The following is a 16,806-nucleotide window of genomic DNA, read 5'->3' as shown; positions in this document are numbered from 1 at the left end:
GCATCTAGGTGATGCTCACAGAGGTGAAGCATTGGGCCTTCTCAGGAGGTCATGTAATGTTCCCTTTTGGTTTTACCCTAGACTTTGCCCTAATATTCAATCACAATAAGGTTTGGAGAAGGAAGCATGATAGGTCTGCCTGAAGCCATTCCCATACTAAATCCAAGAGCGGTTGCTCACCCTCTTGGCCCTAGTGGCAGGCACAATGGACATCCACTCGGCATGGTCTACCTAGTGGGGTGCTTGCATCTGCTTTCTCTATTCATGCCTCATCCCTTGAAGTCAATAGTCAATCATCGTAGAGTTGGGAGAGGGGATCGTAATAGGGGGGCCTTGTAATCTACCTATTCAAGCCCAAGAGTGGACACTCAGCCTCTTGGCCCCAATGGCAGGCACATTAGACATCCACTCGGGGTGGCCTACTTCAATGACAATCTTATAACTACTCCCCTTCCTTGCACCTCCTTCCCTTCCCTATATGATTGCAGATTTATGTTCACGCATATGTATTTTACATTCAACATATATATAAGAGATTATATCGTAAATGCTAACTTTAGTGCATAGGCTAAACATATACCATAAAGATAGTTATTAATGCTATTAGCTGTTGGGTATAATAAATCTGGATCTGATCTATTATAGGTCTGATCTTGGTTCATATTTGCTGCTCACAATGATCTATTCCTGATCTGGATTTTGTGTTCTTTTATTGACTGCTGTAGATGCTTGAATCTTTGTTGATCACTTATATATATATTAGGAGTTGATCTGCTCTTGTGAGTGCTGATGCTGATTGATGTCCTTTACTTGATAATTTCTGCTCATAAGGTCTGCGACTCTGCAGCAATTTGCCAATAATATCTGCGCATAAGGTTTGAACCAGTCTGCTTATAGGTCTGCTCAAGTCTGCCTTGAATAGGAATGATATTCAACAAATTGCCCTCCAAAAGACTTTCAAATGATTTCTTATTTATACCACACATGCACCTCTTCACCAAAGAGATACACCTCTCTAAACTAGGTCTGCCAAGGCAGATTTTTATTTATTTTATTTTTCTTCAAGGTAGGGCACTCATCTCCATGAGGTCGACCCAACTAAAGGCTTATTTATTTAATTTTTATTTGCCTTATCAAAACTCTAGGTTGGCTCCTTAAAGAAATTAATCTAGGTCGGCCCTAGGTTTAATGCTGTTTATGTATTTATAAAATCCCAGCCTTAAGTGAGGCATGATGGGTCACCTATCCTAGTGCTACTCCAATTCAAGTGTGCTTAACCATGGAGTTTCCCCCAAGGTTAAGTCCATTAGTTAAGTGCGCTTGAGTTGGAGTAGCATTGGGATGGGTGACCTCTTGGGAAGGCCCAATGCTTCACCTAGATGCAATGAGTGTTAAGTGTATCATTCATTCTCATGAGAAAGGGGTTCTTGTCAATCACTACTCATGAAACATGGGTCAACGAGTCTGACGTGAAAACTAGACAGTTGAATCCTTATAGCAATATCATAATTAAGTGTTTTCTTATTAGTCTCACTCCTGGTGAGTCTCCTGCTTGCCTATTTGGCTGTTTTGTAATGGGTCTAGGCCCTTTCCCGTATTTATCTTTATGAAAACAATTTAACCAACAAGAAACAATTAATTAACTATTTTAAAATTAATTAAGTTTTTCTAATCTAATTAATCTAATATAATTAAATAACTATATTAAATTAATCAGGTTTCTCTAACTTAATTAATCTAATACAATTAAATAACTAAATATTATTAATTAAAATAATGTAACTAATTGCTTGCTGGAAAAATAAGCAGCAAACAGTATGGCTAATTAAATTTCCCCTTTTGATTTAACAGGAGTAAACCTCTCCTCTGTAGTTGATGGTTCACTTCCTTTGGCTATACGTTGCCTGCATTTGTTTCACCATGACAAAAGTGAACTCCAATTTGGCTAGACACTTTAGTCTTCTGTTTGATTTTCACAAGTTTTGTTTGCCATGAGTGATATAAATAGCGTTGTTTGTGGAGTGTGGGAAAACTGATTTTATGATCACAATATGTTTCCATGGTTTTGATTAGGCTGTTGCTTGTGCTATAGATACTTTCAAACATGAGGAGAATACAAATCAGGATGAGAATGACAAGTTGCCTTTACAACTAGCAATTGTGGGACGCCCAAATGTTGGCAAGTCAACACTATTGAATGCATTATTGATGGAAGAGCGTGTGCTGACTGGGCCTGAGCCAGGTCTAACACGAGATTCTGTTCGGGTGCAGTTTGACTATGAGGGCCAAAAAATCTATCTGGTTTGAATCGAACTTCCCTAATCTTCCATCTTGCATTTAGGTGGTTGTATTTCATCAACTTGTTAAATGTGTTTTTAGAAAGAAAACAAAGTGACTTCAGAATTCAAATTGAGGATCAGGTAAAGTAAACATCATGTTTAGCTTAGCACATGATATGCATGACTTAGAAAGCATGTACTGGTGGATAGATAAGGAATCATTTCATCTGTCTTTCCCTTTGGTCTGTAGTCTATTGTTGGAAGATACATAATGTCTTAGGTTAACTACTTAACTGAAAAGGTTGTTTTATATGGCAATATCACTAGTGTATTATGTCCAATTTACCTTCCTCTTCTAGATGATATTGTACTAATGAGTGAAACAAGTATTGTTCTAGTGATCTAGGAATGAAGTGTTTTTCGACTGAAAGTATGTAGAAAGTTAGTGAAGCATTAGAGAAAAACAAAAGTTAAAGTGCAACATATTTAATTATAAATGCTTAGATTAAGTAGAAAGGTAAGTTTGGAATGTTTTCTCAATGTCAGCATGTGAATACTTTACATGATACTTTATGAAAATCTCTTGGCCAAAAAAATGTACAGTTGTGGAGGTTAAATGCAAATTCAGCTAGAAATAATGCAATACACAGGGAAGCTGCAATTTCCCCAAACAAGGGTTTGATTTAGTTGATTTTTTGTTAAATCAAAAGGGGAAATTTAATTAGCCATATCAAAAGGGTTTGGATATGAACAAACAATGAAACCAAAGCCAATCTGCGAACCACTCCACACAAACTGATCGCTGGCATAAATCCTTCACATGAAATTGTAACTTTGCAAATTTGAGAAATGTGAATAGCTAAAGTATGCTTTACATCAATGACCAATATTTAGAGCAATTTATTATGTATAATCTACTGATTCTGTGAGACATTTGACAACTGAAAGTATAACAAATATTTGATTGTTTGATGAGAAGCATATGGCCCAAATATATGTAGATAAAAGGAATTTGTTATCAAAAGAATCTGCAACTCGAATGTTAACAAGCAACTTACAAACTCCATGGATCTGCAAACAATTTCCTGTCAATGCTTCATGGATCTGCAAACAATTGACTGGCTTGTATGCTGCAACCACCCAGGTGGATATTTTTGATACTGGCCATTCCAACTCAGGTTATAAGGGCTGTGAATTGAGTGGCTGTGAGGTATTGGCAGTGTTGAATATGGAGCTATGATGGGACTGATTGTTTTCCCTAAAACTCTGTTGTCTCCTCTTTGATTCACACCGACGATCACAAGTTGGCACCCTTAGTCAAGCAATCTGTGCACAATAAATACATGTAATCTGCTGTGACCAGGTTATTGTAGTTCAAATCCTTGGCATGTCAATGATCTGCAAAATACTCAGATCTGATTGATATCCTCCTAGAAATAAATGTGCTTCACTCCAAAGGCTGGTTGCTTAAGCTGGATGGCTGAAATAATGTAACCAGCAGCTAGTGTGACTGATCTAATACCAAAAATGGCTGAATCACTCTATCCCAATGTGGTGCTCGGATAGAGTTGAATTAAATGGCTCAGATCCAGCTCTATATGATGCTAAAAAATTCACCAAAAATCTAAAAATTCATATATAGACCATGGCAGCAAACAGCAAATATTGTTTGGGGAAAAATCCACAAAACATAAGATTTTTTAAAAAATTGGATTTTAGAAAAAGGTAAAAAGAAGACAACTTATTTTAGAATAGATATATAGAGACCAAATGAAATATAGAGTTTAACTCATGAATTGTAGAAAATAGGATTTTGTCATTTATATTCATATTGCTAAACTAAGTAAAAAGTTCCAAGCAAAAAAGTGTAGCAAATGACTCTTGCTACTACGAATAGAGCTATGTTAGAGGGTTGTAGGTTTTAATGAGGAAGCTTCTGGTTTAGAGCCCCTCCTAAGTCAAATAACCTCATGACTATCCAATTTGGCCTCTAGGATCTCAAAATCCTTAGGCTCAAGAAAGTCATTAAAAAGACAGTTTTCCTTTGCTAAGAAGACATCATAAATTACAAAACAGGAATCATCTGGTTTATATTTGTGATTTAACAATACTTGCAATTTCTAGAAGAGTGGGAAAGAGAACTATGTTAGGAGTGTGAAACGGAAGTTATATGACAAAGGAAGCAATTGCAAAGTTCAACTTAATAGGTTTTGAATCAAATAGCTCAGGATTGAGTAATTGAAAATGCTTTTGAAACAAAATGTCACATCTCAAAAGATCATAAATGATATTGAAATGTTCTAATTGATAACTATTTTAGTAGATCTGTAAAATAGTAAAGGGAGTGTAAATATTTTTCAATTAGATAATAAAGACCTGCTAGTACAAAAGAAGAGAGCAACTATTTGAACCACAATTTTAGCTATTATTATTCAAGTAATTTTTCCTTGATTGTGCATATAAGTGGACAATGGAGTTAAACACATTGATGAACTTTGAGTTGAGAATTTGAGAGATTGTAGGTACAAGTTTCAATGAAAAATCAAAGCACGAGAAACATTCCCTTTCAAGGGGACAGTTGTTACTGAAATCTATTTGGATTATTAAAGAGAAAATATATGAGGCCTTCTTTGGGAGGGATTAAGATAAGCTCACAAGACTAGGGCATGACTTCTCCCAAGGCATGTATTAGTTTGCCTAATACTTATTTAACCTGCATGGAATGTTATGCTATATATCTATAAAGCATTTATGTACTGCTATTGTACTCGTTGCAGGCCTTTTGAACCTCTGTGTATATGACAAGACTAAATGGAATGTAGTTCCCTTACAAGTGTAAGCAATGAGTTTTCACCAATTCACAAAACATTAATTCTACAGAATATAACCAAAACGATCCTTAATTAATGATATAAAATATTTTTATATTTCATTTTTTTCAGCACTACAAGCTGATTTTTATCTTTCTGATAGAAATCATTCTACTTTCAGTTCCACATTGTCTACATACTGTTATGCATGTACTTCTGCTTCCCACATGATTATAGAATTGTCAATACCCTATCCGCTTGTCATTAAAAATTGATGGCCAATGTCAAATTGAAGCTTCAAATTATCACACTTTGTTAGCATCTGAAAAGGAAATTTGTGCCAACCTACTAACCTTGATAATCTAAACAACAATCTTGATATTAATGCTAATTGAAATATTATAAATCTTTTGAATAGTCAGGATCACAAGAATTCCAAGAAAACAAACCTCTTTAGGTTGATATGAAGCCAATAGAGTTTCGTTTCAAGTTAATTTATCTTTCTATATTTACTTTTGGCATGTAGTCTATAAGGTTCAGATATGTTAAAAAAATAAGATAGAAGTTTCCCACTAAATTGTGTCTTTGGATTTATATACATGGAAAGCATTACCACGAGCCTAAGGCAAAGGACAGTAGTGTGGAATAATGAGGAAAAAAAGCACATCTCTTAACCATTCCATGTTAATATCTTTAACATCAAACGTAGAAGCATACTAAAGAACGTGTCTCTATTTTAATGTCCTTAACATTTATTAGAAATCTATGTCCATTCAAGGTTGCCTACATGCGATTGTGTTGTGCGTTGCACACGCCCCCTGTCGCCGACAGGGTCCCCCTTTCCAGTTTTGAGTTTTTTGATCGTCATCCCGAGAATCGAAGCAGAGTTTCTCGTGTTTCCTCGAGCGAGTTCATGATCAGTTCGTAAGCTGATCGACGTTGGAATAATGAACCAATGAGTCCTCTTGACTGATCTGGCTTTCGGGCGTAAATACCGAAAGTTTGTTCCAAAATTTCAAAGCTTAACGTAATGCAAACATTTCGGACCCCAGGTCCGAACTTGGCGAAAGTCAAGTTGAGGTAAAAAGGGAAACGTTATGCGCTCCCCCTTTTGGATTTAAGCGTCCGAAGGTGAAAATTCAAAATTTTGAAAGCATAAGGTGGCAATCGCATTTCGGACCCTAGGTCCGAAATTTCCAAAAAGTTAAAGTTTTAAAACATAACACTGCCCAGCCATTTCGGACCTTAGGTCCGAACTTCAGTGAAAGTTAAGTTTTAAAGCATATAGGCGAATAGCCATTTCGGACCTTAGGTCCGAATTTCAACCAAGGCGAAATAAAGTTAAAACACAACGCATACTTCGAACCCCCGCGTCCGAATAACACAAAGTGTTAAGCTTTTAAAACACAACAAAGCGCATACTTCGGACCCCCGCGTCCGAATAACACAAAGTGTTAAGCTTTTAAAACACAACAAAGCGCATACTTCGGACCCCCGCGTCCGAATAACACAAAGTGTTAAGCTTTTAAAACATAACAAAGTACATACTTCGGACCCCCGCGTCCGAATAACACAAAGTGTTAAGTTTTAAAAAGCAACAACAAAGCGCATACTTCGGACCCCTGCGTCCGAATTTAACAAAGGCAAAGTGTTAGGTTTTAAAAGCAACAACAATACACACTTCGGACCCCCGCGTCCGAATTTAACAAAGGGCGAAGTCAAGTTAAAAACACAGTGCAACGCCCATTTCGGACCCCCGTGTCCGAATGTCAACAAAGGGCGAAGTCGAGTTCTAACGCAATGCAAAACGCATACTTCGGACCCCCGCGTCCGAATTTCAAAGGCGAAAGTTAGGTTTTAAAAACGCAGTGCGAAACGCCCATTTCGGACCCCCGCGTCCGAATTTCAACAAAGGTGAAAGTTAAAAAGGAAAACATTGCGATCATCTCTCCAGACCAAAAAGCTCCGAGCAAAGCTTTAACGCAGAAAGCTAAGTCCAAAAAGCAAGCAAAACTTTAACGCAGAAGGCACAGTGTGTAACGCGGAGGCCAGGGCGAGCAAACCCGCGAAGGTTAGATTCGAAAACCTCCAATTCAAAATTCGAAAGGAACTCTTAAATCCGAAAACAAGGAGGTAAGACACTGCATCATCCTCCCATCAACCATTTAAAATTCAGGTTGCTAGGCACAGAACCATGTGAAATTGATAAATCCTCTTTCATCTTCCAAACCGCGAAAATTTAAACAGGAAGGATAACCGTTGGGATTCAAATTTTGCAGGGTCATTCGCTCGCCCCGCGCAACAAGGTCGGGCAATCACCCATCATTCGCTCCAATCAGGTAAGTACGCCTTATCGCGTACGGTCATTTAAAATGTGTGAATCAAATAAGCAAATACGCAAAATTTGAAATGCTTAGAGTCTGCATCTCCGTTATTCGAACATCCAAAATTTAGGACTCATTCCCAAGGTTTGGCCGGAAACTGCATCTCTTTTCAAAATTCTCATGTTTTGCCTTTGTTAAAATTAATCCCAAAAAATTCGAGAGTAAGAATGCTTAGTCATAAATCTTCAGGAATATGATGCTGTTGAAGTTAATCGGATTGTTAGCCCAGAATGATATTAAACTAATCTCGGTCTGTTGAAACACTTCTGTTATTATCTAACCCACATCGTCATTCTCGTATCACCTTGTAATCCATGTCTGGCTGTGCAGGACAAATGCCTAAATCAGTGGCAGAATCATCAAAAACACCCGCTGCAGCAGAAACCTCACGAGCATCCAAATCAGACGTCCCATGGAAAGTTGAAAGAATGAAGTATCAGTATCAGAGAGGAGGGTTAAGAGAGTCAAAGGTCCAGAGCATCTGGGACAACATTGGTGACACCGACCTTGGCCATATTGATATTCAGGATTTCAGGGATCGGGTCTTCTCACCCAATGCATATGGCAGGCCTAGGCAAATGCTAGAAAGTGGCATCGCCCAAGCGGCAGGTTTTCCTCCAGCAATCCAGAACTATGAGTTAGTAGTGGAAGCTGCTCGGCATTACGAGCCAAAGTCCAGATTAGTGCTTCTGGAAGATATCACTATTGCCGACTTCTCCCCTGAGGCTATCGGTGATGCATTTGATATCCCCTTTCCAAATAATCCCATAGCTACAACAATGGACGAGGCACAGGGGGCGTATGATATGAACCCAGCCCGATGCAGGGCACTGATTAACGAAGAATGGTTCAAAGAAAAAAGGCCTTCAAGCACCAGGATTGTGAAAAGACCCCCAGAAGTGACTTTCATAATGAACATGGCGATATGGTCACCTTACTTAGCCGAGTCATGGGACTCCCTAAGTCCAACTACTTTGAAGAATGGATGTTCTATTTTACAGAACAGGTCTTTGCCGGAAAGTCTAAGTTTGACTGGGCCCAGATCATAAGTGATAACATCCACGCTCAGTTAATTGAGCTTGAGACAAAGAAGTATTTCACCATGACCTCCTATTTGGTCTATATGTTTGCAAAGAACCAGCCACTACCAGGATTAATAATGAAAGGTGAGATCGGGAATGGGCCTGGTCAGGTAAAAGTTTATGATTGCTACCCGCAGCTGCACTACCAGGATATAGCTCAAAGGGAAAAGAGCAGCCCGGCTTACACGGTTGGATAGTACGAACGTGTCAACGACGCCTTCACAATGGGCCTAGTCAGGCTAATGCAGGGAGGGTTACACATAAGGTTCTCAGAGCAAGCTACCATTTTAGTGCAGAGGTATGGGGCCTGGTTTATTCAGTTCCCAAGATTCTCCTACATCCGAATTGCTGGCTTTGAAGGTGCCCCCCTTCGACTTCCGCGGTACCCAACCGATAAAGTAGTCCTCATGGAGGTGGCAAGACAATCACGCCCTGCCGGCATATTGTTACGAGAGAGCAAGCAAGCTGGATTCGCATTTCCAATGATCATAGGCAACCATGATGTCCAATTGAGAACTCCCACCCTAGCAGAAGAGTCCCTTGCAGAGCTAGCCTCCTATGGCCTACAGGAACATTTTCCAAGAAAATGTTTTGATCATGACAATTTGGCAAAGAGGGCTTACGGTAGGCGCTACAGAGCAAAGGAGTCAATTGAAGATTACTGGAAAAATTGCTCCGATGACTACGAAGTCAGGCGACGGGAATATTCTAGATTGAGTGTGCAGCAAATGCGACTCTTTGAGTACCGTCGGGTCCCGGATCAGCTCACAGACTCGGGGAACTGTCTCCAAGTCCGGGAATTCGAAGCAGTAAGGCATCTCTTGCCAGGCGTTGATTGGTCTCAAGACCCAATCACGGATTTCGAAGCAGTCATGGCAGCCCCGGCAAGATACACAGATCAATGGCTACAACACCAGATCGAGAGGCTAGTCCATGAAGGGGTCCAATTTACTTACCATCTGATGGGCAATTTCGACTCTCAGTCTTCCGAAGACGAAAGGTCATCAGCTGAAAAACCAGAGAAAAGGAAGAAAACTAAGGCTTGCAGAGGGACTCGGACGTCCAAAAGAACAAGAAGGGAGAAGATTCACATAAGAAGGCCAGAGACCACTTCATCTTCAAAGGACCCCAGTTCGTCCGACGACGCCATAGATTTGGATTGCATACCTGCTCCGCCTTCCCAGAGCGACATAGAGGCATTCCAAGCCAATGATCCTCCTGCTCCAGATATGCCGGACACCGAGCAAAAGGGCCCCAATCCGACTAAGCCGGGTGACCAGATAGAGGAAGGAGAAATCCCATCCACCCAGGGGATCGAAGTGCATGAACCTACCCAGCAGAGCCGCCATGAATTACTACTCCTCCATGCAGCCAAGGACGACTCAACTGTCGAAGGGGAACAAAGAACAGACGAGATCCATGAGCTCGAGGGAACCAAGGAGCCACCATCATAGGAAGATGTCAGACAATTATTCAGTGAGATAGGGGAGAACTCAGATGCAAACAAGGAGCTTCCTCCTTCTTCCACCCCTCCGATGGCGGGACAGCTGTTAATTTGTGATCAGCCAGTTGGAAGCATGGGAGCACAAGGTGCTAACTTAACCCTATCCTCAACCCAGACAGTGCCTCAAGAGTGGTTGATCGCCAGAGCTCAGCGCAGGGCCGCCACCAAGGCGCCCATCGACCTAGAGGACATCTTCTCACGAATGGATCAAACAAAAGCAAAAGGGAAGAAGAAACCGAGAACATACTCTAAGATAACCAAGGATGGGCAAAGGAACCGCACTCTTCATATTGCTACCCCGCCCGTAAACAAGCCAGCAGATCAAATAACACTGGCAGATTATAGCATTACGACTGTCCCCATCGGACGAGCTACAAAAGAGCAAGAAAAGGAGGAATTTAAGGACTCAGTGCAGAACATACTCAGACAGCTCGAGGAAGTCACGGCTGAAAAGGATATGTATCGGGCCCGTGCTGAACAAGCCGAGGGATACATCGATAAGCTCCTACGGCCACTACACAACCCCTCTGAATCCCATATTCCCCCAATGGCATTGGCGCAAAGGACCACAACTGAATTTGAAGGAATCCGGGATACCGCAAAGGCCGTTAAGGAATGGGTGCAAGACATCAAGAAAAAGGGAGAACAGATCCTCAAAGAAGTAAAGGAAATGGCTCTCCATCGAGAGCTTACTCTCGTCAGGCTGTTGGAAGTAAAGAGAGAATCCCTTCACATGCATGAAGTAGCGGCCTCTACCCTTCCCCTCCTAAGAGCTCTTTTCTGGACACATACACAAATTCCCACACTGCCTGACATCCTGAATCCCCATAGCATCAGTGTTCTCAAGGAATGGTATTGGACCGTCACCATGAAGAACGACGCCCAGGAAATTATTGACAAAGAAAATGACGCATGTGAGGCAATTTTGGGGAACATGCAAGAATTAGGCAAGACCATCCTCCGATCAATGGTTTCGGGGTGGATAAATGACCTATCCGACAGTGTAATCCGGCCGGATTGGGAGGAAAGGTTGGGAGCAGATAAGGCTTCTTATTCCATTGAAGACTTGAGTTTTGCTGGTCAGTTCCATTCAGACGTATTATGCTTCGAGCGTAATCGCTCCAGCTGGAAGGACGGTTTAAGGCACGTGGACCAGTATCTCGAAGGCATGCAATACAAAATTCGCCACCCTCCCATGCCGCCTTTTAATCCCCTCTTCCAATTATGCATCAAGTTTCAGGAATATGTCCGCGAGGAACGAGCAGCAGGTCGTGATTTATGGCGAGAATACCTACATGGCGAAGACCAGTTTTTGCAAAAGGAATGTGAAACCAGGATAGAGAAAGTAGTTTCTCAAAAATGCCTTTTTCCCTCCAAGTCTTAAAAAGTGCACTTTTGTCCCAAAAAGGTGACAGTTGACTTTTGGTCAACATATTGTAAAGTTTTTTGTGCACCTCCCTTTTTTGGATTATTTCAAAGTTGTAATTATCCTTTGGTAGTTATTGCTCCTTTTGGGGTAGTTGTAGATATTTATCTCCCTATTTATGAGTGTGGGTCCCTCTTTTTGTAAGGATGAATCTGGGCCACTTGTTTAGATTAGATCTTGGCCATTCATCCATTTTTGGAAACCTATTTAAGGGGACTGGTTTTCCCTCAAAAAGGAGGAAGTTCTTGAATTGTTGCGAAAGCTCTGAAGAAATTTTGCAGGAATTAATACAATGGATTAAAATTACCTTCAAATTTCCTTGTGAGTGCATGGTCTCCTTCTTCATTTAAATTAGAAAGCTTTTAAATTATGTCTATTCATTTTGCACAGCAGTTCTTACCAAGCATCTGATAGAATCTTCACAGTCCATACCATTAGAGGATAGCTGATTGCTTTTTTCCTTTCTGCATGGTTAATCTGGGCTATTTTATGATTCAGTTCGATTATCAAATGTACACATATCATGGATGTAGAAGTTCTAATCTTGTATTTGATAATATGAAAATCTGGTTTCTCCTTTGAAGATTGCACTAAGTTTATGCAAACATTGTGTCTGAATGACTGATGATGCTTAATTTGGTTTCCTGGAGGTGTCTGTCTGCTTGGGTAAATCTGTTGTCCTAGTTAACATTTACAGTTCTCTTTCTCCCTACCCTTCCTTCCTTTCCTCCCAATTTTATCCCCTTTTTTGAAATCTGCAGTCCTGCTAAATCAGCTTCAAATTAACCAACATCACCTGAAAGAGAAAAAAGAAAATCGTAAGAGGTCCCTGGGAATTCGTATATGGAATTGCCAATCAAACGTAAGCCCCCTTGTGTTTCCAGCATAAACACATAAAGCCACTGAGAGATCCCGCAGTCAAGACCTGACAAAAGAAACCTTGAGGTAGTCTCCTTTGATCAAACTTAGAAAACAGCATTAGAGACTTCCTTATCTCAAGAGAGAGTAGGATAATCAGTCGGCTATTCTATTCTGCGTTGGCCGTATGGAGTTTGCAGCAATGCGATTTCAGACACGTCAACAGATTGTCTCAACAACTTGATGAATCTGACAAATTTTTGTTGGTGAATCATGTTCCAGTGGCCAATGCTCAGTTCTATGCTAAAAATCAACGAAAAAACTCGATTAAATAGAAATTTTGCATGGTTAGGGTTTCTTGACAGGTTGGTGGACAGTAAATGTGTTTCGTGAGTATTTTTTTCATGATTTGAACGCTTAAAAATCGTTGTAAATCGGGGCTTATTAAATCACGATTTTTTGGGAAATTGTTTTGGCTGGTGATTTTTTAAAAATCGTGAAAATTGGCATTTTTTGAGGATTTATGCTTCTATGTTATAAACCCTTAATTATGCTTTGGCAATGAGATGATGATATTTGCTTGCATAAAATACTGCAAACTGCAGTGACATTGTAGCAGATTGAGAAAATCTCCAAATACCAGCACAGTTGTGATTCCTAGATGAAATCACCCAAGTTTGGAAGCAAGGGTTTCATCCCTAATGCGAAATGTGAAATCCAAGAGGGTTTTTGCCCTCTGAAACCCTGAACAAACCAAGGGTTTTTGTCCTTGGATGCCCTAGATTGAATAAATTGCTCAAATCTGAAAATTGAGTGCAAGGGAAGTTTAATGACGACGAAATGAAAAAAAGGGTTCCTTTTATGGTTTCCTTTTTTCGGGCCCTCCATGTATTTTATTTTCTTATTTTAATTTTATATTCTCTCCAAGTATTGAAAATACTTTTTATATTTTAGTGTTTAACTGAAATTTTTTTTTAATTTTTCCCAAAATAAAAAATGCCTGGACCTGGGTTAAAAAAATACTACGTTACCCCAAGTTTCCGGGACGGGGGGACGGGGGGATGGGGGGACGAGTTTCCGGGACGGCAAATTTTTTTGCCAAATTTGGGGACGGGGGGGGGACGGCAAAGGGGACGGCTGTATAAAATATAGGGAAAATTTAAAATATATAGGAAAATTCTAAATGTTCATATGAAAACATGGATAAAGCATGCATCTATACATTATATTCATATGAAAACATGGATATAGCATGTGTATGATACTATGAAAACATTTTAGAATGCAAACATCGAACATACAACATTATCAATAGACTCAATACTCAATATGCACTCATAATTCAGAATTCCAATTCATTCACATTGTCAATATGCATATCATAATAGATATTAAAGAAATAAAATACATAATGGAGCCTAATCAAACTCAGAGGTTAAATTTTCACTACTTCCATCAGCGCAGTTCCCCCCTATATTTTTTGACGGGGGTTTGGGGGCAGCGCCCCCAACTTGGGGTCAAGGGGCAGCGCCCCTTGTGCGCTCCCTGTCGCGATACAGGGCGGGGTCGAGGGGCAGCGCCCCGCGAGGCCAAAAATACTTTTATTATTTTATATAGGCATCGGGTGTTATTTTTCTATTGGCAAAAAACCCTTCATGAGATATTTCACTCCCTCAATTACGCAAAAAACATCATTAAAAAAAATTTGAAAATACGACTTTTTTTATTTTAATATTTTTCCCTTGCCCTAGATGCGGGGGACGTCTGGCCGTCCCCGGGACGGCTGGGACGTCCCCAATCCGTCCCCAGCCGTCCCCGGGACGTACGGACGTCCCCCACAGCTAGGGAAGCCGTCCCCCCGTTTCGGGGACGTCCCCTCAAAATTTTGACAATTTGGGGACGGGGGGGGGACGTCCCCTAGCCGTCCCCAAGTCCCCGAAACGTCCCCGGGACTGGGACGGGGGTTTTCAGGTAGGGGATGCGTCCCCGGGTTTCGTAGAAAAAATATTATTAATTTATTTAATCCGAAAAAGGGGACATGACAAGCAAAAAATAATTTTACAAGCTACGAATATGGAGAACTTTGCAGGCATATATTGAATAATTTTCTCTTTCAAAGGCATACAAAAATTAATTGAAAGTACTACTAACCAATTTGGAGCCAGTTAGCCAATTTAATGTCAGTTAACCTTCTCCAAGGTATTCCTTAAATATGGAGACTTTGAAGTAAATAACTTACATAGGGCAATACTCATGCTTTTTGATTTGGTTCTCTCTCAAATGTTTATCTTGCAGTTCTTTTACTGTGTCTGTATAGACTAAGTTGTTTTTTGAATGTGTATGCTGACTGGTCATACCAGCAAACAAACTTCATGACCAAATAATGCAGAGACAAGCATTTTCTGATGTTAATGTTCATGTGGGCATTACTAATGTGGGATTCCAGCTAACTTGTTATCACCATCTAGCCTGAGAGTTTATATGCTAAAACAATAACTATACATAACACAACGATTATAGTCATCTAAGCTAGCATTTAGTCATAAGTTGTCTGTTAGAGACACCTACCAAGTTAGCCAACCTTGGAGATGATTTGGTATATTATCTAAAACCAGAGCCTATTTAATGTAGCCAATATTTACCAAACCTTACCAGAGGTTCTTATTGAGAATGCTCAGGCTAGAGAAAAGATTTATTACCAGAATCAATGTAGAAACTCTCAACCAAGCCATGAGAAACTCTCTAAAGGGACGCTTTATTTCAGGTTAGGACTTATAGGAAACCAGCCCACAAGGACATTACAGAGGGTTCAATCAACTCATCAGTCATCTAAATACTCTTTCTAGATAATTTACTTGGGTTAACCTCGGTGGAGAAGGTTTACAGATATCCACAAAGGCATCATATTATAGTGACAATTTAAAGATGTCTGATCTACAGGGAAGATTTAGAAACATCACTTAAGCAATATATCAATATTTGTTATAAACAATTTACCAGCGTCACACACAACAGGAATTCAAACCTGAACAAAGTATGGAAGCATATGCAACAGTCAACCATAGGAATTTCAGTCAACTTCAATACGTCAGACAACACAGCAGTTAAAGCAACACTAAACTACTAGTCAAAATAAATACATCAATTAGAACAGTCATGAATGCTAATCTTACCTTCAATTTTGTACTTTTTAGCAGTTAATGGTAAAAAAGCACTCAAGTTAAACTTATGTTAATTTATAATATCATCTTTTGGGAATCATCTGCAATGATATTAAGTCAAACAGTAGTCAGATGTCACAGTCAACAGTCTTGTCAGTGCTGGACACCTTGCTTTTGTCACAGGAAGCTGTATTGAAGCCAGCATTTGACTTTCCTAATCTGCATTTCTGATCTTGAGTTCTTTGTCATTGCTGCATTGCATGTGCTAGTTTATTGATGTCAGCCTTCAGCTGATATCCTATGCTCACTTGTGTCCTTCAAGTTGTCTTTGGTTGACACAGAGAGGACTCAACTTCGTTGCATATGCTAGTTTCTTGATAATTTGAATGCATTAATGAGTTGATGTGGCAGCTAGATTGGTCTAGCTAGCATTACAATCTTCAGCTAATATCGTATGCTCACTTCTGTCCTTCAAGTTGTCTTTGGTTGACACAGAGAAGATGGACTCAACTTCATTGCATATGCTAGTTTATTGATAATATAAATGCATTAATGAGTTGATGTGGCAGCCAGATTGGTCTAGCTAGCTGTACAGATGTCATAAGTGATGACTAGTAAACAAGTAGAGAGAAATGTATAAATCAGAATAAATTATTGAATAAATAAATTAATAATATTTTTTAAACCTGGGCCCAGTCAACAAATCGGGGACAGTACTATGGACTACCTATACTGGCCGTACTTGTTGAATAAAATGTATAAAGGAAGGGTGCTGTATAGTTTGAAGATTCTGGCTGTAACAATTGATGATGATTATTTGGTCCCTCTGATTACAGTGAACTGCACATATCTGCAGGTCTAATCACAGCTTCTAAAGGTCTTGTTAAGGGCTGTAACATTTCCAATTATAGGTCGTACCTTTGGGAGAATACTTTATAAGTGATGACATGAGGTTTTGTGTGTTGGGCAATGAATTTTGTGGGAAATAATCGAAGTTTAATGTTGCAAGTGAATCACTGTATCATTTAGGTGTTCTTGTAGGCTGTACCAATCTCCAATCAGGCTATACACTTTGCAAATCAGCTCAGTTCTGTTGTTCACTTTGAGTTGCACAGTTATTTATCCTCTTTTGATCTTTTAGTGGGTTGTTACTCTATGATATTGTATGAAAATTTCATTTATAATCTTTTTCAATATTGTAATAACTGAATGGTTTACGACAAATAGTTTATTACAGAAAGTAATGACAGAGAGAATGATTGCCAAGATATTTGATATTAACAAAGGAGCGAAAGTCTCCAT

At 39.7% G+C, this 16,806-nt stretch overlaps 1 protein-coding gene across 4 annotated transcripts in view; it reads left to right on the top strand.

Annotated features, from left to right (window-relative positions):
• The window catches only part of LOC131054353 (uncharacterized), a 103,908-nt gene that overhangs the window by 30,023 nt on the left and 57,079 nt on the right, over positions 1 to 16,806 (top strand). For all 4 annotated transcript variants that reach the window (XM_057988849.2, XM_057988848.2, XM_057988847.2 and 1 more), the window contains one exon: positions 2,093 to 2,301. In XM_057988849.2, the coding sequence (XP_057844832.2) occupies positions 2,093 to 2,301 (209 nt within the window). The remainder of the gene's footprint in view (positions 1 to 2,092; positions 2,302 to 16,806) is intronic.

This window comes from Cryptomeria japonica, chromosome 3, assembly GCF_030272615.1.
Source record: "Cryptomeria japonica chromosome 3, Sugi_1.0, whole genome shotgun sequence".
NCBI classification, from domain to species: Eukaryota; Viridiplantae; Streptophyta; class Pinopsida; order Cupressales; family Cupressaceae; genus Cryptomeria; species Cryptomeria japonica.
Note: the sequence above shows the minus strand (reverse complement) of the source record. Positions and strands in the feature narration are given on the sequence as shown.